Source organism: Saccostrea echinata, unplaced genomic scaffold (genome assembly GCF_033153115.1).
Source record: "Saccostrea echinata isolate AGI-Se365-2 ecotype Australia unplaced genomic scaffold, CSIRO_AGI_Sech_v1 ptg000060l, whole genome shotgun sequence".
NCBI classification, from domain to species: Eukaryota; Metazoa; Mollusca; class Bivalvia; order Ostreida; family Ostreidae; genus Saccostrea; species Saccostrea echinata.
In genome coordinates, this window is record NW_026889809.1 from 3,379,207 (window position 1) to 3,400,519 (window position 21,313).

Here is a 21,313-nt window from a genome sequence, read left to right on the forward strand (position 1 = left end):
AGAGCATGCTCTGGCGTACCGAATCAACTGAGAGATATAAACCCCTTATGCAGGTGATAAGGGTATATTGCTGCATAAGTAAGGGAAGTTGACGATTGAAAAGTTAAAGTCATCAAGTTTATCATAAAGCTTTGTTGTTAGATTACCATTAACGTCTTTTTCTAATAAAATATCCAAATATGAAACAGTGTGTCAGAATCTGCGGTATCTTTTATCTCAAGCTCACCGGGATATATCGTGTCGACATAAGAATGGAAATAACCATTGTTAATTGACAATACGTCGTCGATATATCTAAATGTCGAGTTGAAGGCCACAGCAAGTGTTTTCTTCTTTTCACGTAAAAGATTTTGAACAAATTCTGCTTCATATGAACACAAAAATAGGTCTGCTAATAACGAGGCGCAATTGGTACCTATGGGAATTCCAATAGATTGTTGGAAGACCTGGTCTCCAAAAACCACATAAGATATTGTCAATCAGAAACTCGAGCATATTTTTAATGTCAACTTCAGAGTACTTCTGTGTACAATCAGATTGATTTTTTAACAAAGTAATTTTGCAAATGACCAATGACAAGGTAAGTAAATTTACGAGTTCCATTTTTATTGAAAAAGCAGCTGTCAACGACGTCAGAAAGTCTGGACTTTAATTTATCGTGGGGAATATTTGTATATAAAGTTGAAAAGTCGCAAGTTTTTATGTTGTTGATTTTGGTAAAATTTTGTGATTTCCAATGTTCCAAAAGTTCCTTGGAATTTTTTAGTATCCACAACTGATTTACTGGGGCAAGTTTGGTTGAAAATGGCCCAGTGATCTTTAGAACAAGTGGAGAATGTGAATTCTGTGTGGACATAGTGTTCTGAATTCTGTGTGGACATAGTGTGCTTAATTGGATATGGTGTTCTGAATTCTGTGTGGACATTGTATTGTCTGGTTATTATTATACTATGGGTCAAAAATTTATTACAGAAACAAGTGCCTGTGGTATATCGTGATTAAATACTTCTTAAACCTAACTAAGACACTCTCTTTGTCCCCAAATCTCAAGATTCTCACCAGCTTAACACTTGGTAACCAATTTTTATTAAATCAATTTTATTATTAATTATCAAAATTAACAATATTTTTGTATAACAATACAAATATATGGCAAGGTACAGTTACTTTACATGTACAACAATATTCACACATGTTTCGTCATGTATGGTAACTTGTGTATCAATTAAAATGGTTTGTTAAACCATGATAATATACATACTATGCTATTCAATGTATAAAAGGTCATGCACTCGGGATCCCATTTATAACCAGTGCATGTATTTGAAACTATGTATGTTATAAACTTTTAAACAGAAATTCAATCTGCAGATTGCACACTTAGCACTTAAAACTTATAGATATGTGTAGAAATAATATTTTAGTAGTAGACATACATTATTTTCTGTCTATTCTTTAACCTTTACTCTCATTTGATCTTAAAGTAAAATTGTTGGGGGAAATGTATAAAAATACAATAATGTGTGAAAAGTACAAAACCGGATTTTTTATCACATGTTCAGTTGATGACCAATAAGTATTAATGTATACATATCTGTGTTATAATACTACAATACTAAGGACTATAAAGCTACAATATTCTACTCTCTAACTACTTACATAACATACCTAGAGCTTACTTATTGTAATGGTTTAAACTTAAGGACAGATGATACACAAAAAAACCCGGATGCCTGGATTGATATACATTTTTGGACTTATTTAATTGTAAATGCAAATATTAAATTTCTAAATATAAAGAAATTGCAATCTCTATGATACTCAAAATTATACTTTTTTTGCCATCACCCTTATGAATCTATAGAACTTTCCATGACTTTGTAGGACATTACTGTTAAATTAAATCTATGTGGTTAGAATTATTCATTTTACTTATATATAAACATTGTTTAGTTGTTATTTTCATGATTTTTGAAAAAAAATTTGTATCATCTGTCTTTAACTGGCAAGTTACAAACATGTACCGTAATATATCTACAGCTTACTTTCTGTAATGGTTAAATTGTCTTCTGTCCAAGAATTCTACAATAATGCAAAGGATTTTAATGCATGCTCTGGTATAAATTTTCGGTTTTGAATTGGTACCTCCCAAATTCTTATTTATGAGCACTGAGTTCTTTAAACTGGAATGTGACAAATGCCTGATACTTAAAATTAAAAGTCCCTGTTGCTTGATCGACATATATAATTGAGGACCTGGTCTGATTGTCTAATAACAAACTTTAAAACTCACATCGTCCTTATTCATAAAACACATATACTGTAGAAAATCTAAACTACTAAAAACAGCTCTTACAGAAAATTGTACCCACCAATAGCTCCTTACTTTCTATGATAAAGCAACACATCCAAGAAAGAAATAGACATGGTTATTTAAAAAAAAATTGGCACATACAAGATACTTTACAATCTAACCAGGGTCTCTTTCTTACACATTATCTCATCTTTGACATTCCAGTCTTTTACATGCATGTTCAGACACACTCCATGTTTTGGTCTTTTGTGATGATGACTATTTTAACTTGATTTTTTTTTGTCTTTTGTGTGGACTATTTTAGCTTGTTCATTGTGGCCAGCCTTACATAAGTTAGGATTAAAAAGAAGGCAGAAAACACTAACAAAGCCATGATGTTCTGCCAGAGATCAAAGTCTGTCTGGTATTCAATCCCCTGCTCACTAAGATACTCGTTCCCACTGAAACAACAAATTATTACTGTAGAGTTGTTACACAGACTTCATTATCATTCCTAATTAAAATCAGATTCCTTTGTACTTACCACACAGTGCTGTTGTCAAAGTGTTTGTCTTTCAACTCGTTAATGTTCAGGGCCTTAAAACAAAAGATTAACACAAAATAACTATGTATTCCATGTATTAATGAAAAACATCAACAGCAATTGAAATTCTCTTCAATTAGATTCAGGCCTAAGAAAAAAAATGTTAACTTTATGGTTCTGGGCCGACCAAAATATTTTTTTTCTTGTAAAATCTTGAAATTGTACCTCTATACCTTCCTTTCAAACACAAAGGTTTATAACACAAAAAAGCACTTTAAGTAGCTGCTTTTAGAGCCATCTGGTACATTTTATTGTTAGAAGGAGAAAGCTTCAACCTGTCTTTGAAAAATGTATGTCAAAGTTAATCCTTTAAGAAAAAAAAGAATTTTAAAAAACCCCAAATCTCACCTACCTACCCTACCTTTTATTAGCATGTAATCATAAACAAACATTTTTCTCTTAGGTATTATGCTAACAGTGTTCATGGAAGTCAAAAACCTTCAACAAATAATATTTTTAAGCAAAGTCTCAAACCAAATGAATGTTTTGGTAGGGTGCATCCCTAGATCCAACATCCATGCAAGTTTGCTCTTGGTAGGACTTGCTTGGGAATGGACCTCCTACAAAAACTTAAACCTGGTCACTCATTCAGAAAATACATACATGTGTGTCAGATGCAGCATCTAAAGGAAGTATTGTGAGGGTAGGGCCAGATCTAACATTTGAAGCAAGTCTGGTAGTGTGCATCACTGAGGCATCTTCCATGCAAGTTTCAGGTAGGGCTAAAATTTACTTGACCAATGGGGATAGACTTGTTCCTAAAACTTTGAACTGACATGCAAATGACTTGTAAATCATAAGCTCATCATCAAGGGGAGCCATAAATTACAAACAGCTAAATAGGCAGATGATGGAGACTTTACTAATGATAAACTATAACTCTTATCTTTGTCAAGTAGAGGTAAAAACTTTGACAGAAGCATGATATTGTTCTTACATTGAGACCATATCTGAAAATGCTGAGCCATTTAATCCATCTCAGCCATTCTGCAATGGAGGCTATGTTGATCAGAAGACCACTGAACACCTGAAAAATTCAATCCAAATTTAAACATTGTTTGCAGTTGCATGAATTAAAACAAGAGGCCTATGGACAAAAACACTCACATGAGTCACCTTGGCCCTGCTGTTTTTTCAGAACAGTGTCCCAACCAAACCCCTCGGGTCAGGATTGGAATATTCCTGAATCAACACTACCTGAGGATGTTTGCATAATTATTATGACTAATTATGACCATGCTGCCCTTTACAAGTAGTTTTTTTTAAAAATTTCTTTCTTTGATCATTTACCTTGGCCCCAACCTACCCCCAGGGGTAATAATTTGAAAAAAAAATGAATCTACATCATCTGAAGATGTTTGAATATTAATACCACTAAACATGGCCCATCATCATCCATTATTACAAGTCAGTAGAAAATGTACATCTTTTCTATCTTTTTTTGGGAGCATTTCTGATATGAAATACATGTATAGATTGCTACCAAAATTTCCCTTTATGTATTATACATTTGCTACCAGAATTTCCCCTTATGTATTATACTATGTTAGGAATAGACCATGAACCTTATAGATGTATAACAGTACAATGGCTTGGTTAACAAGGACTACAGTAAAATAATAATTAAGGTTCTGATACACAGTGTGTTCTCCTATAGGACATGAACAACCTGTCAAAAACTTGACTATCATTTCAGCATAAAACATGCAAAATAACATATTGTTATATAATTCCTAAGTCTCACTTACCATCATAAAAACATAGCACAAGGCAATGTTATACATATACTGTCATAAAAAACATAGCACAAGGCAATGATATACACTTACCATCATAAAAACATAGCATAAGGCAATGTTATTCACTTACCATCATAAAAACATAGCATAAGGCAATGTTATTCACTTACCATCATAAAAACATACAATATGTAGCACAAGGCAATGCTATACACTTACCATCATAAAAACATAGCACAAGGTAATGTTATTCACTTACCATCATAAAAACATAGCATAAGGCAATGTTATACACTTCCCATCATAAAACCATAACACAAGGCAATGCTATATACTTACCATCATAAAAACATAGCACAAGGCAATACACAAGTTGGCAATGGCAAAAATCTTAACCAGGGCACTGAAGAAGAAAGCCAAACCAGAGGCTGCCATGGCAACAGCAAACAGACTCAGAGTGTAGATAAAGAACTTGTCCACTTCTGCTGTGAAACCTGAAGGTCAAGAGTTGCTGTGTGATATGCCACTCAAATTTCATTCATTATTTTTCTTATTAGTTTAGTCCATAAAGAATTTTTATGTATAGAGAATGATGACCAATAACAAAGGAAGAAAGCTTACCAATAATGAATGTATTGAAACACAGAATAAAATATTCACCAATCATAAAGTATGTAACACTAACAGAATAAAATATTCACCAATCATAAAGTATGTAACAGAATAAAATATTCACCAATCAAAAAGTATATAACAGAATAAAATACTCACCAATCATAAAGTATGTAACAGCAGAAAAAATGACAACTGGGAACAACCTCATCGGAATGACATCACAAAATATCTTGGAAAAAAAGTAGGCTGACACACGGTAGAACCCGCCCACATTCTCATGCCTGGTAAACAAGAGAATCTAATTATAACTATCAAATCCCTGTCTTTTTATTCATTATGGTTTAAAGCATTACAAGATTGAAGTATTAACTGAATCAGATCATTGCTGATATGTTTCAGCTATACATTAGCTGCTCCCCAATGTCTGGGTAAGCAATGAATTTCAGCTTTCTCTGTATTGTTATATTATACTTCTTACATAAAAATGGCTCTCTCCTTGATAAATAGTTCAACTGCAGACAAATTTCCAAACACTTGGTTCATCACAATGAAAAAGAAAGCACCAACTCTGCATAAAAATAAATTATAGCAAACTGCAAATAAAATGATGGAACATGCTGATAAATATTCACTTCGTGCCATACTACAGATGGAAAATAAGCTTTTACTTAATCTAAATAAAGTTACTATTAAAAGACAGTTGTTTTTAAATACATAAAACATTATAATTGATACCTTTAGTAAGAGGTAATAATTCAAATAGATAATAGATGGAGATGGAGTAATTACATAACATTGAACACATGAATATACACATCTCAAATTTATATCAAATGGACTGCTCTCATTTCCCCCGATTAATATGTAATATTTACACATCTGTTCTGGATAAGCCTAGTTTACCTGTGTTTTGTGTATACACTTATTCTGGATTGTCCTGGTTTACCTCTGTTGTGTATACATGCCTATAATGGATTCACCTATTAACTTGTGTTGTCTATACACACCTGATCTGGTTACCAGGTTTACTTGTGCTGTATGTACACACCTGATCTGGTTACCAGGTTTACCTGTGCTGTATGTACACACCTGTTCTGGTTACCAGGTTTACCTGTGCTGTATGTACACACCTGTTCTGGTTACTAGGTTTACCTGTACTGTATGTACACATCTGTTCTGGTTACCAGGTTTGCCTGTGCTGTATGTACACACCTGTTCTGGTTACCAGGTTTACCTGTGCGGTATGTACACAACTGTACTGGTTACCAGGTTTACCTGTGCTGTATGTACTGACCTGTTCTGGTTACCAGGTTTACCTGTACTGTATGTACACACCTGTTCTAGTTACCAGGTTTACCTGTACTGTATGTACACATCTGCTCTGGTTACCAGGTTTACCTGTGCTGTATGTACAACATGTACACACCTGATCTGATTACCAGGTTTACTTGTACTGTATGTACACACCTGTTCTGGTTACTAGGTTTACCTGTACTGTACGTACACACCTGTTCTGGTTACCAGGATTACCTGTGCTGTACGTACACACCTGTTCTGGTTACCAGGTTTACCTGTGCAGTATGTACACACCTGTTCTGGTTACCAGGTATACTTGTGCAGTATGTACACACCTGTTCTGGTTACCAGGTTTACCTGTGCAGTATGTATACACCTGTTCTGGTTACCAGGTATACTTGTGCTGTATGTACACACCTGTTCTGGTTACCAGGTTTACCTGTGCTGTATGTACACACCTGTTCTGGTTACCAGGTTTACCTGTGCTGTATGTACACACCTGTTCTGGTTACCAGGATTACCTGTGCTATATGTACACACCTGTTCTGGTTACCAGGTTTACCTATGTTGTATGTTCTTACCTGTTCTGAATCCCAGATTTACAGTCATTTTCTATTTGCCAATAGATTCCTCCAACTATGGCAGCAAAAATTAGGATCACAAATAACTACAAACAAAAAATGTATTCCTTAACAAATGAAAGGTATATATATATCAATAAAAAAAAAAGACAAAAAATATCAGGTCAAATTTAGCCCAAAAACAAAAGAAATAACAAAAGAAAACAAAGAGAGATTACTCTAAAAATTTTTAAAACTTGTGTTTTTTCCCTGTAGAAATGAATGGAAAAAGTGAAAATATTTCTAAAACATCCTTCCCCCTGTCAGTGTGAAACAAAAAATCTCTTTAACAGGTATTATGACTTGTTATTAAGAAATAAAGACAAAACACAACAAAATTGCTCATTTTATTACCAATTTAAAATGAGATGACAACTAAATAATTTTCCCTTTATCAATCTTATATGTTTAATTTTACAAAAGTTAAACAGAGAGATTTAAGAGTCATTTATCTATATCCATGAGTATTTAAAAATCTAGTGATGTTTTGAAGCCTCATTTCAATGGATAACATTTTCTTACTCCCCTTATAAAAAAGTTGAAATCAAGAGCAATTAACTGAAACTGTTATTAAAATTATCAATCAATTACTAATGAACTCTTCTTTGCATTTAAAAAAGTTTTAATGGCCAAAAAACCATTAATGATGCTTTAAATGAGCGTATGTAGCCAGGAATCAAAAGTCAGCATGCATAAATCTTATTCTATTCATAGGTAAATTACTAACAGTCCTACCTAATAATAGCATTTACCTGCATCACAGAAGTCTGGGGATTCCTGGCGATGTTTTTAATTGTTCTTCCTGAGCAGATCAAAAGCTGAAAGAAAATGAGTTGTATTTGTGATTAGAATTCAAAAACAACTAAAGTACTGGATGATAACAAAAAAGTGTTGTGATCTCCCTTCTCTTGCAGCCTTCACACATGTGAACTTCAGTTTTACAGTATTCAATTATAGATCAAACAATCAAGAAACTGTAAGCAGTTGTCCTTTGCCTACAATTAATGACCTCTACGAATAGAAGTAATGACTCTCATTAAGTTTCATGTTAAGGAAGAGAAGTTGCGCAGTGTTGGTGGTTGTGGTGTGACATTTTGTTTTGCCACCTAGGTGTAATGTCTTACCTGTGTAAAAATAAGGGTTGTAGTGATTGACAGTGGTACCACCTCAGTTTTAGTTACCTAGCTCTGTTGAGAGGTGTTCTTACTTGTGTAAGGTGTTGTATTGAATTATTTTCAGTTACCTAGCTCTGTTGAGAGGTGTTCTTACCTGTGAAAGGTGTTGTATTATTTTTAGCTACCTAGCTCTGTTGAGAGGTGTTCTTACTTGTGTAAGGTGTTGTATTGAATTATTTTTAGCTACCTAGCTCTGTTGAGAGGTGTTCTTACCTGTGTAAGGCATTGTATCATTTTTAGCTACCTAGCTCAGTTGAGAGGTGTTCTTACCTGTGTAAGGTGTTGTATTGAATTATTTTTAGCTACCTAGTTCTGCTGATAGGTGTGTAAGGTGTTGTTTTATTTTTAGTTACCTAGCTGTGTTAAGCAATAGGTGTTCTTACCTGTGTAAGGTGTTGTTTTATTTTTAGTTACCTAGCTGTGTTAAGCAAGAGGTGTTCTTACCTGTGTAAGGTGTTTTATTTTTAGTTACCTAGCTGTGTTAAGCAAGAGGTGTTCTTACCTGTGTAAGGTGTTTTATTTTTAGTTACCTAGCTGTGTTAAGCAAGAGGTCTTCTTACCTTTGTAAAGAAGAATGTTTTGTATTGTACAGCGGTAGTGGTGCCACCTCAATATAGTTACCTAGCTGTGTTGAGCAAGAGATGATCTTACCTGTGTAAAGAAGGATGTTTTGTATTGTTCAGGTGACAGTGGTACCTAGTAATTACCTAGCTGCGTTATGCAACAGGTGTTCTTACCTGTGTAAAAAATAGGTAATCGAAGATTACAAAGCTCACCTCGACGAATGTTATCAGTATAAGTAATGCAAATCTCACATCATATTTTCTTTATAGTTAGTGTGCATCCTAAAAACAATATTCATGCAAGTTCTGTGTAAGTAGGTCTTGTAGTTCATTGGGAATTGACCTGTTCCAAAAACTTTAACCTGTTCACTAATCAAGAAAATGTCTTTAATTTCCTATATCCAAAGCAAGTCTGGAATTGTCCATCCTTACATGCATCATCCATGCAAGTTAAATCATAAAAGACCATATAATTAATGAGCTACTCCAAAAACATTGCCATGGTCACTCATTTGGAAAATGTATTTCATATCCAGCATCCAAAGCAAGTCTGGTAGTGCCCATCCCTAGATGCATCATCCACACAAGTTTGGTCCAGGTAGGGTTTATAGTTACTTGGGAATGGACCTGCTGCAAAAAATTTAACCTGGTCACTCATCTGGAAAATGTAGGTCAGATCCAGCATCCAAAGCAAGTCTGGTAGTGCCCATCCCTAGATGCATCATCCATGCAAGTTTGGTCTAGGTAGGGCTTATAGTTACTTGGGAATGGACCTAGTCCAAAAACTTTAACCTGGTCACTCATCTGAAAAATGTAGGTCAGATCCAGCATCCAAAGCAAGTCTGGTATTGCCCATCCCTAGATGCATAATCCATGCAAGTTTGGTCTAGGTAGGGCTTATAGTTACTTGGGAATGGACCTGCTCCAAAAACTTTAACCTGGTCACTCATTTGGAAAATGTAGGTCAGATCCAGCATCCAAAGCAAGTCTGGAAGTGTGTATCCCTAGATGCATCATCCATGCAAGGTTGGTCCAGGTAGAGCTTATAGTTACTTGGGAATAGACCAGCTCCAAAAACTTTAACCTGGTCACTCAACTGAAAGATGTAGGTCAGATCCATAATCCAAAGCAAGTCTGGTAGTGTCCATCCCTAGATGCATCATCATGCAAGTTTGGTCCAGGTAGGGTTTATAGTTACTTGGGAATGGACCTGCCCAAAATCTCTAACCAGGTCAGTCAGACCAAGGTAAATAAATATTGTGTTTCCTATTCCAACCCGAGAAAAAATAGGGTAGGTAGGTAGGGAAATCATTTTCAGTGATTCATTTTGGTGTGCGTCCTGCGTAAATTACGCACAAATTTTGCTCAGGACGCATTATTTCAATAAATGTGCATCCCAATGGACGCAATAAATTTATAGAAGGACATGTACTATTTAAAATTATTTCGGTATAATCTGATTCAAAACTTGACTGATTGCATCATATCCACGTGCTAAGCGATATGCATAAACGATTTTAACAGGTATAAGGTTGCCAACAACAGGTCAGATTTCACAACTGTAGTTAAAAGCAATTATCAGAAAATATTTGAAAGTTAGATGGCACAGTTCGATTATCACTGATAATGTCTATACCGTGGAACGTTTCTGAAGCGAATACTATACCTTTGTATTTAAGCTGTAGCCTGTATCATTGTTTTTTTTCTTTTCGTCTTTTTCCTTACAACTAAGAAGTATAAAATTCAATCATTTTTATTTCTGACCATTTGTTATTTCTTCTTAAACTTTTTTTTTACTTCATTCTGCTTCTGTGCATTTTATGACTGATACAATGTTCGATCTAAAAATAGAACCAATGTGCACAGTGGACAATACATTATTTTTATGACACAAAATCATGTTCTCTTACTTGGACAATTAGTAGTAAAAGTATAAATCACTCACAACTACAATAAAACATTTGCACTTTCGCGCAATACCCTTTTTTATTTCACCAGAATTTCCTCTGTGATATCTAATATACGGCACCTTGGATTTGGACGCATTGATTTTGGCACGGGACTCACTGTTGTCATTAAGAGGAGTCCTTTGGACCCATGATAACCATTTTCAAAATGAATCACTGCATTTTATTTAATTTTATTAGTTAAAATTAAACTTTCACAATAAACAAAATGGTAAAAACCAAGAATTCATTTCTTTTTCCCCAATGGCATTTCTGTTTAATGTGTATAGGATGTACATTTTCTCAAACACGGAAGTGATCGAGATTAGGATTTCTAATAGTGAAAATTGAATTGTTCACTACCGGAAAGATATCGGCGGAAAATTTTTCAGGGTCGGCTCATATATTTTAGGGTCGGTCGGGGAACCGGAAACACACAGTTTATCTAGGCCTCATATAGAAAATGTAGGTCAGATCCATCATCCAAAGCAAGTCTGGTATTGTCCATTCCTAGATGCATCATCCATGCAAGTTTGGTCCAGGTAGGGCTTATAGTTACTTGGGAATGGACTTGCTCCTAAAACTTTAACCAGGACGACCAACGCTAACGCCGACGCCAACGCAAGGGGTATAGCATAAGCTCATCTCAGCTTCGTCGAGGTGAGCTATAAAGGTCTTGTGTTGTACGGCAGTAGTGGTATCACCACAATTTTAGTTACCTAGCTCAGTTGAGAGGTGTTCTTACCTGTGTAAGGTGTTGCATTGAATTATTTTTAGTTACCTAGCTGTGTTAAGCAAGAGGTGTTCTTACCTGTGTAAAGAAGGAGGTATTGTTCAGGTGGCAGTGGTATCACCTCATTTTTAGTTACATGTACCTAGCTGTGTAAAATGAGAGGTGTTCTTCCCTGTGTAAGGTGTTGTATTATGTTTAGTTACCTAGCTGTGTTAAATGACTGGTGTTCTTACCTGTGTAAAGAAGGAGGTATTATACTGTACAGGGGGTAGTTGTACCAACTCTTTCCTTGCTAATTTGGACTGATATTCATCATAAATGGCCATCACTTCACTTTGGACTCTGCAATAAGCAACATGATCCTCAATTACTGACATTATCATGCATAACACAACTAAGCATCCTTATAAAAAAATCATTGATTTAAGAGGATGTGAACCAAAATTTGCAGGGCATACAACATAAATTTGTATTCAAAACTTACTTTGCATTAACATTTGATTCTCTGAATTTTTGTACAAGCATACCATGAACATCCTCCTCATCTATAAATAAGAATGGTGGCAGTGTTATTGTATTCACATAGAATGGTGGAGGTGTTACTGCATTCATATAAAATTGAACATTAGAATGGTGGAGGTGTTATATATTGCATCCACATAAAAGTTAACATAAGAAAGGTGGGGTGATTTTGTTTTCACATAGAATGGTGGAGGTGTTATTGTTATAACATTGTAGTTATAAAAATGGTGCAGGTGTTATTGCATTCACATAAAAGTTAACATAAGAAAGGTGGAGGTGTTATTTAAATTACATAAAATTTAACATAAGAATTGTGGTGTTGTTATTGTAATCACAACAACATTAACATTATAATGGTGGAGGTGTTATTGTAATCACATAAAAGTTAACATATGATTGGAGGAGGTGGAATTGTAAACACATTAAATTTAATGAAATAATGGTGGAGGTGTTATTGTAATCACATAAAAGTTAACATATGATTGGAGGAGGTGGAATTGTAAACACATTAAATTTAATGAAATAATGGTGGAGGTGTTATTGTAATCACATAAAAGTTAATAAGTTTAGGATATGCATTTACATAGAATGATGGAGGTGTTATTGTGATAACATAAAAAGTTTTAAGAATGGTGCAGGTGTTATAACATTCACATAAAAGTTAACATAAGAAAGGTGGTGGTGTTATTTAAATCACATAAAAGTTAACATAAGAATAGTGGAGGTGTTATTGTAATCACATAAAAGTTAACATAAGAATAGTGGAGGTGTTATTGCAATCACATAAAAGTTAACATAAGAATAGTGGAGGTGTTATTGTAATCACATAAAAGTTAACATAAGAATAGTGGAGGTGTTATTGTAATCACATAAAAGTTAACATTAGAATAGTGGAGGTGTTATTGTAATCACATAAAGGTTAACATATGATTGACGAATAATTCAAGAGAAAGTTAAACTCATTTGACAGTACCCCCACAAAAGTGAAATTGAAAATGTAGTCATTATTTCCTATGCCTCTCTTACGCATAGTCACATACTCCTGTGCATGGAGTGTTTTGGTGCATTTATCTTTCTCATAGGGATATTATCCAACCTTTCAAACAAGGTAGCCCTTAGCTGATCAAAAGGGGCTGGGATATTCCGACGCCTCTAGTCTACAGTCCAGTTACTCCCACAAATGTTCAACTGGATACAAAGGTGAATTGTACAGACACAGTCGAGCAGGTTAATGTGCAGGTTAATGTGATTTTTTTAATAGAAAGTCTTGATATACCCTGGTTACATTGGGTGGGGGTAAACATGCTGAAACAAGAGATGTTTGTGAAACACTTAGAACACCCCCCCCCCCCCCCCCCAAATAATTGGAATTTTTCTAGGTTCAAGGGGCATAACTCTGTCAAAAATTGCTCGATCGTACCCAAAACAGAAGTTGACCTAGATATTTGTATGATAAATCTGTATACCAGATTTCATTTTAGTATGTGCAACCTCTGCAAAGAATGAACGGAAACTGTTAGTGGACCAACAGACCAACCATCAGAAAGCAGCAAAGCAATATGCCCTCCCTTCTTTGAAGGGGGGGGCATAAAAATATATGTTTATTCAAATGTTTAAATTGAACAGAGATGTGATTAAAATGATGGAATACATGTATGTATTTTCATAAGCTGAACACATAATATTATGATGTAAAAATAATGAAAAATGGAGAAAATGAACAGTAATCAAGCTCAAAAGTCCACTGAAACAATAAAAATTGGCAGCAGAGCAAACATGGACCTCTTAAACATCAGAGGTGGGATCAGGTGCCATGGAGTAGTAAGCATCCCCTTTGTGCAGACACATTAACATTTGCTCCTTGATTGAGCAAACGGAAAAATCCATAGACAATTCAGTGTGTAAATAATGGCCTAACAATTTGTATGAAAAACGCTAGTCAGCATTCTACCAAATGATAGATTGTATTGACCAAAGAACTTGCAAAATGTTGACATCAAAAGAGACTGTTGACATCCTTGTTTCATCAACTTGCCAATAGCTTGCCTCATTTTAGAAATTGCTCATACCTAAAGCATGCTTTTGCATATCGGATCAACTGGGAGACACATATGCAGGTGACAAGGGTATATTGCTACATAAATAAGGGAAGTTGATGATGGAAAAGTTTAAGTCATCACATTTATCATAAAGATTTGGTGTTAGGTTATGAGCAAAATTATCACTGGTGAATAGATTTTATATAAATACAAATGAAAACTGAAAAAACAGAGGATAATTAGAGTAAAGAAGACAAACAAAGTAGGGGACTAAATTTAAGTAACTTTTAACAAGTTCATGCCTTAACAATCTTTTACCACAAAACAACCCATATCCATTTAATGAATGAAAACAAACAAAATTGATCACATTGGACATGTATCCTCTCCTGCCGTGTATTTAGGGGGATCTGTAAGTGGGTACTGTGGGATAATGGAAGTGAACTGGGTGTTAAGAATCAGGGGGTGTTATCCAGAAACACAAAATGAATTACCTAATTTTTTCCCTGAAATTATCAATCAATGATAAAAATATCAAGTTAATAAAAAAAACATAGGTAATCAGAGATTACAGAGCTCACCTCAACAAATGTTGTCTTTAAGTAAGGCAAAGTCCCACAATAAACTAATAATCTAGTAGTGTGCATCCTTAGATGCAACGTTTACGCAATTTTGGTCTGAAAGGGCTTGCGGTTACTTGGGAATGGACTTATCCAAAAACTTTAAACTAGTCACCCATCCAGAAAATGTAAGTCAAATCCAGTATCTGAAGCAAGTTTGAGAGTATTCGTTCCTTGATGCATCATCCATGCAAGTTTGGTTCAGATAGGCCTTATAATTTCTTGGTCATGGACCTGCTCCAAAAACTTTAACCTATTAACTCATCTGGAAAATGTAGGTCAAATCCAGCATCCAAAGCAACTCTAGTAGTGTGCAGCAATAAATGTATCTACAGTGCAAAGTTGGTTAGCATAGGGCCTATAGTCACTTTAGAAGAAACTGCCAAAAACTTTACCCTGGTTGCTCATCTGAAAAATGTAGGTCAAATTCAGCATTCAAAGCAAGTCCAGTAATGTGCATCCTTAGATCTATCATCCATGCAAGTTTGGTCCAGGTAGGCCAAATAGTTACTATAGATTGAACCAGCTCCAAAACCTTCAACCTGGTCACTCATCCTGAAAATGTATGTCAGATCCATCATTGAAGCAAGCTCAGTGTTCTGCATTCTTAGATGTATCATCCATGCAAGTTTCATCAATTTAGAGCTTATAGTTACTTGGAAATGAGACCTGCTCCAAAAACTTAAACCTGGTTCAAAAACATTAACCTGGTCATTCTACAGCTGAAATTGAAGCATCTAAAACCTTGACTGGTACAATGAGACATTCTAGAATCATCTTCCATGCATCTTCGATTATGGGGAATATAAGTACTTGAAAAGAAATCTGCTCCAAAAACTTTAAACTGGGACACCGATGCTAAGGGTACTACATAGGCTTCTCCAACTTCATTGAGGTGAGCTAAAAATGCTTACAACACTGATAATATTGACAGTGGATCACTTCAATAAGGGCAAAGATGTACTGTTCAGTTAGAATACAATGTTGGGTAAAATTGTGATTAAATGTTTAATTTCCATGCATTACATTGATGAAGTATAAAGGCTAATCTACATGATATTTTCCGTCTGTATGATAAGATTAGTTATACCTGTGGTAGTTTTTTCTGGGTCTAAGGTGTCAACGTCGATACTGAAGTCTCCACTGATAACATCTAGGAAGAAATCCGGTGGGTTATTATGTTCCTGTATAGTGTAACCTGAAAAAAAAACCCCACAAGATTAGTACATGTGCATAATATAGTAAGAAGGCTATTTTATTTTTACTAGGGATCAGTATTGACAAAAATTTCGTATCATGATATATCAGGATTTTCCCCCAAAATATCCTGATAAAACATAAAGCATAACTTTTCCTTTTTTCCTTTTTATTTATATAGTTTTTGTAATTCTACTGATAAATGGAATAGACTTGAGTCAATTGACAAGCAGTATTCTAAGACTGAAGAAAGTATCGATGAATCCAATTATATACGACATTATCAGGTTATGATCACAACATTTATTAACCCATGTACATAAATGAAATGACTTAGGGAAACTACAGGATGAAGTATGTAAAGACCCTTTCTGAGTTGGGCCTCACTATGTAAACAGTGTGAAAATGACATGTACTTTTAATACTACAAAAACTTGCACAAATGCCTGGTAAGGTACCTCAATTTTTTGTGTGGAAACTTGTAAAAGTAGCAATACTTCAATGAAAAATTCTTTGGGAAAATTATACATGTATATTGTGGACAAAAACCTGTTATCTGACCTTAAATGAACAAAAACAGATACACAGTTCCATGGATTATATTCAAGGTATTAAATTCTTTCAAAGATTGTCTCACCTATGGATTGGAAGAAGTCCAGAGAGTCCTTGGTCGGGCCGTGATAGACAACTTCTCCCAAGGAGAGCATCATAAGAGTGTCAAAAAGTCTGTAGATAGAGTAACGAGGCTGGTGTATAGAGAAGATAATAGTCCGACCCTTCAACGCCAATCTGTAAACAAAAATTAACCTCTTTTAAAAAAATTCTTCTAATATTTACTCAACATAAAAATGGTCAAAATAACTGTCTTAATAATAAATGGTTATAAAATATATAATTGTATGTTTATCAACTTAGAGCTGTAGTTGTAGAATGTTTCCATCCAAGCATCTCTCTCTCAATTCAGTCACTCAAGGGAAGGTAACTCTCAATCAGCCACAGTTTTAGTTTTATATACATGTATTTGCTATTAAAGTCTCTAATTCTTAAGTTCTGATAAATAACATTTTGAACACATTTGTAAAATTAAAACAGTAAAATGGTCTAATCGGTCATTGTTTTAGTACCTTCTCAATAACAACATGACAGAATTGGCCGTGTTGGCATCCAACCCAGTGGTTGGCTCATCCAGGAACAGGACAGGAGGGGAGATAATTAGCTCCATTCCTATGTTGGTTCTCTTTCTTTCTCCTCCAGACACTCCACGTATAAACTCATTTCCTACCTGTCATTGTGTCAACATTACATTTTATTAACATTATGTATATCCATTACCCCACGTATAAACTCATTTCCTAACTGTCAACATTACATTATTTTAAACAACTGGAGTTGTTTTTATTCCAGAGATGCTGTTTACTTACCTTTGTGTCTGCACAGTGAGTGAGGCCGAGTTCTTGTACTACTGTATTAACTCGCTCATCTCTATCTGCCTTTGTCAAGTTTGAAGGCAAACGAAGAGCTGCTGAGAACTGGAAATTTTCTCGGACTGTTAACGTTCCCATGACAACATCATCCTGTTATGGCAGAAAAACAGAAATTATGAAAATCTTATAGAACTCATTTTTCTAATGCAATATTTTTCACTATCGTTTGTATGAGATTTCACTAGAGTATGAGGATAGATTTGCACCCCCCCCCTCTCAAAAAAAGAGCCCTTGAATAATATGAAATATGGAGAACAGTAATCAAGCTAAAAAAAAAACAACACTAAAACAATACAAATCTTAAGCATAGCAAACATGGACCTCTGATAACCTCAGTAGTGGGATCAGGTGCCAAAGAGGAGTAAGCATCCCCTGTCGACCAGTAACACCCACCATGTGCTCCTCGTCATGATTAGGCATATGGAAAAATCCAAAAACTTCAGTGTGAAAATTAAAGGCTAAATAATTAATATGAAAAATGTCCGTCAGCATTCCACTTCATGATAGATTGTATTTGTTGACGAGGTCATTGTATTGACCATATAACTTGCGAAATGATGATTTCAAACAAGACTCTTGATATCCTTGTTTCATCAACTTGTTTGTCAATAGCTTGCCTTGTTTTAGGAATTGTTCATACAGGGAGCATGCTCTTGGATATTGAATCAACTGTGAGATATAAACCCGGTGATAGGGAATTTCAGCATAAGTAAGGGAAGTTGCAGTATCATTTTATGCAAGAACATGACTCAAGAGCAAAAACCTGTAGGCCTGAGTATTGCAAGCTACCTAACAATATGATACGGTCATTCGATACAACATGTATCATGATACAGCTGTAAACAATTGAATTAAACGATATCTTAACATATTATTCTTCGCTAACCTCCACAGTTATAGAAAATATAAAAAGAATATCTTGATACCCCTGACCAAAGTTAATAAAAGGTGGATTTATAGTCTTGACATTCTATTTTGTTCTTCGTTACCTTTTTTTCAGCCATTTTAAAACTGTAAAAATTTTTAGGTTGTACATGTATGTAGAAACAAAACAATGAAAATTATCTTGTACTATATCACGATATACACATAGAGGATATTCAATGTTTTGTAGTTTGATATTGAATTTATTTCACATGTGGGACAGGATTTTTTGATACGAGTGAAAATATCAAAAGATCCTGTCTCACAAGTGAAATAAATTCCCTATCCTGCTACAAATCATTGAATTTTCTGATTATTACATTTTCTTTTTTTCCCTTTGCCTCTGTCTTTTCTTAACACAGTGCCATAGGCTGTGGAGAAGTCATAGCTTAGCAGTTGTGCGATTGAAAACATTGTAACATACTTGGGAAGATATTGGCAATTTTAGTCTCTCTCAAGATGTTTTAGTTACTATCTCTATCTTATTACAGACCAGAAATTATCTTTTACTTACTTGATATCCTTTCACACTGTGAGAGAATATCATTTTGGTATCCTTTCACACTGTGAGAGAATATCACTTTGGTATCCTTTCATTCTGTGAGAGAATATCACTTTGGTATCCTTTCACACTGGGACAGAATGTCACTTTTATTCAATAAATAAATCACAGTATTTCACTGCTGAAAATGTAATATATGGCAATACGATACGTGTATGGTGAGCCCTTGCAATCAATAGGATCGATGTATTGCTGTATCGTTACACCTCTAAAAACCAGCATCGATAATAAAACACTCACTTGTACAACATATCCAACCATGCATTTAAAATTTTCAGGGGGAGGAACTCCATCGAACAGAATCTCTCCTTCTAGTCCACTGGGGTCCTTTCTACCGGCCAACACATCAAGAAGTCTGTAGAGAAAAAGATCATAAATTTCATCAGGACACACATAGATCATAAGAGAAATATAATGTTGAAGTAATGAGCTATTAATTGCTTCCACACCTTCTTCTTCATTTTCAATTTGATTAATTGTGCAAATTAAAAGACATAAGACATTAACATTTACAATCTTACAATGTTTTATTTTTTTAATTGAATACCAATTCCTACTTCCCATTATCTTCCTCCTACTTATTTGACATAGGAGCTAAAAACTTTCTGCTAAATTTCCTTTTAATTAATTCCTCTCAGAATTTGAGAATTTTCTGTACAAAGTGAGTGACATAAAGTTCATGTGTATATATTCACAAAACCCAATTACATAATTAAACCAAGGTTCAAGCATACTTACGAGGACTTTCCACTTCCTGTTGGTCCCAAAATGGCATTCATTCCTGGTTTGAATATACAGCTACAATGTATAATGGCAATAATAAAATACACATTTTCAGGTTTCACTGAAAAGTTATCTTTTTATAAAGTAAAAAGTTACTTATTTTTTTATTACCCAATTTTTTTTATTTTTTTAATGACTATACAATGCATGCATAAAGTGGGGATGAATGAACAAATGCGAAGCTATACAGATGAAAATTGGCAATACTCCGGCCATTACTCATCCAATACTCATCCACCCTGTAATCTTTGCAGGGAACCTAAGGAGCTAGTGAGCTGGTTATCTGTTTTGTCTGGAACTTCTGAATAATGATCACTTATTCCACTCATAATGACCACATATTCCACTAACAATGACCATTTACTCCACTCATAATGGCCACTTACTCCACTCATAATGACCACTTACTCCACTCATAATGACCACCTACTCCACTCATACTTACTCCACTTATAATGACCACTTACTTCACTCATAATGACCACTAACTCCACTCATAATGATCACTTACTCCTCAGAATGACCACTTACTCCACTCATAATGACCACTTACTCCACTCACAATGACCACTAACTCCACTCATTATGACCACTAACTCCACTCATAATGACCACTTACTCCACTCATAATGACCACTTACTCCACTCATAATGACCACTACTCCACTCATAATGACCACTTACTCCACTCATAATGACCACTTTCTCCACTCACAATGACTACTTACTCCACTCCCTTTAGGATCTGTTTCTTTGTGACTTGTCCACAGCAACACGGTCCCTTCCTTACGTCCACTGAGTACACCACACTGTGACCACTGATGACGGATCCTCTGGTCTCCATGATGGAGGACTGATTTGTGAAGTCCACGGTGTGGACTCCATTTACTTTTGTTTTAGACATGACCCTTTCTGATAATTCAGTGACATTCACACCTGTAAAAACAGTGACAAGCAAATTGAGTTAAATAATAACACAGAGTGATGGATGTTATGGTTTAATTGAAATTAATATTATACATTTATTGACTGGGTTCGAGGGCAACATGCGTTTTGTCGGACCCAAGAATCAAACTGTTTACCTGAGGCCGTTACCCACAGTGTGGGTAAAGGAAATTTACATTATGGAAGCCAGCACACAATTACATGTATGTCAAAAAATACAAAATAAATAAATAAAAGGGATAACAAAACATCTATTGACTATGTTCTTGGGCAATTGCGTTTTGTCGACCCCTCGAATCAAATGGCCTCAGGCAAACAGTTTGGTTGGGTTCATCAATTCACGTTGCCCTTGAACCCAGTCAATAAATGTATAATATTCACAGATTAATACATGTATATAATATGTCGAAAGTTTTTTTTTTATTGTTTTGAAATTTTAAACAATAAAAGTAAAATTAGTGCTGGAAAATAATTATTTGAAAGGCACTCAACACACTTTTGACTTCTTTTTTAAGTTCTGTATAATAATACAAAAACTTACTTCTGCATGTACTTTTTTACTGCAAAGCATTAATGAAGCTATATTATATCATTTACTTTTAATCACATGACATGCACAAGAATCAGATTATAATAGAATTGTTAAATCTGCT

The 21,313-nt window shown here is 34.8% G+C and overlaps 1 protein-coding gene across 1 annotated transcript; it reads right to left on the reverse strand.

Annotated features, from left to right (window-relative positions):
• Window positions 1-1,156: 1,156 nt before the first annotated feature.
• Window positions 1,157-20,647, reverse strand: LOC133175004 (broad substrate specificity ATP-binding cassette transporter ABCG2-like). The gene is made up of 17 exons (XM_061310098.1): window positions 20,444-20,647; window positions 19,671-19,730; window positions 19,173-19,287; window positions 17,384-17,536; window positions 17,087-17,244; window positions 16,600-16,751; window positions 15,856-15,963; window positions 12,069-12,129; window positions 11,818-11,926; window positions 7,920-7,985; window positions 7,129-7,214; window positions 5,730-5,819; window positions 5,408-5,532; window positions 4,976-5,130; window positions 3,835-3,924; window positions 2,838-2,890; window positions 1,157-2,754 (listed from the first exon to the last, which is right to left on the reverse strand). The coding sequence occupies exons 1-17, from the start codon at window positions 20,617-20,619 to the stop codon at window positions 2,610-2,612; spliced, it is 1,902 nt and encodes a 633-aa protein (XP_061166082.1). The 5' UTR covers window positions 20,620-20,647; the 3' UTR covers window positions 1,157-2,609.
• Window positions 20,648-21,313: the final 666 nt, after the last annotated feature.

Coding starts and splice junctions, on each gene's coding strand:
- LOC133175004 (XM_061310098.1), bottom strand. CDS start 20,619: ATGTCTAAAACAAAAGTAAATGGAGTCCACACCGTGGACTTCACAAAT. Junction 12,130..15,855: donor CCCAGAAAAAACTACCACAG/GTATAACTAATC, acceptor TCTTATTTATAG/ATGAGGAGGATGTTCATGGT. Junction 2,755..2,837: donor TTTGACAACAGCACTGTGTG/GTAAGTACAAAG, acceptor TTGTTGTTTCAG/TGGGAACGAGTATCTTAGTG.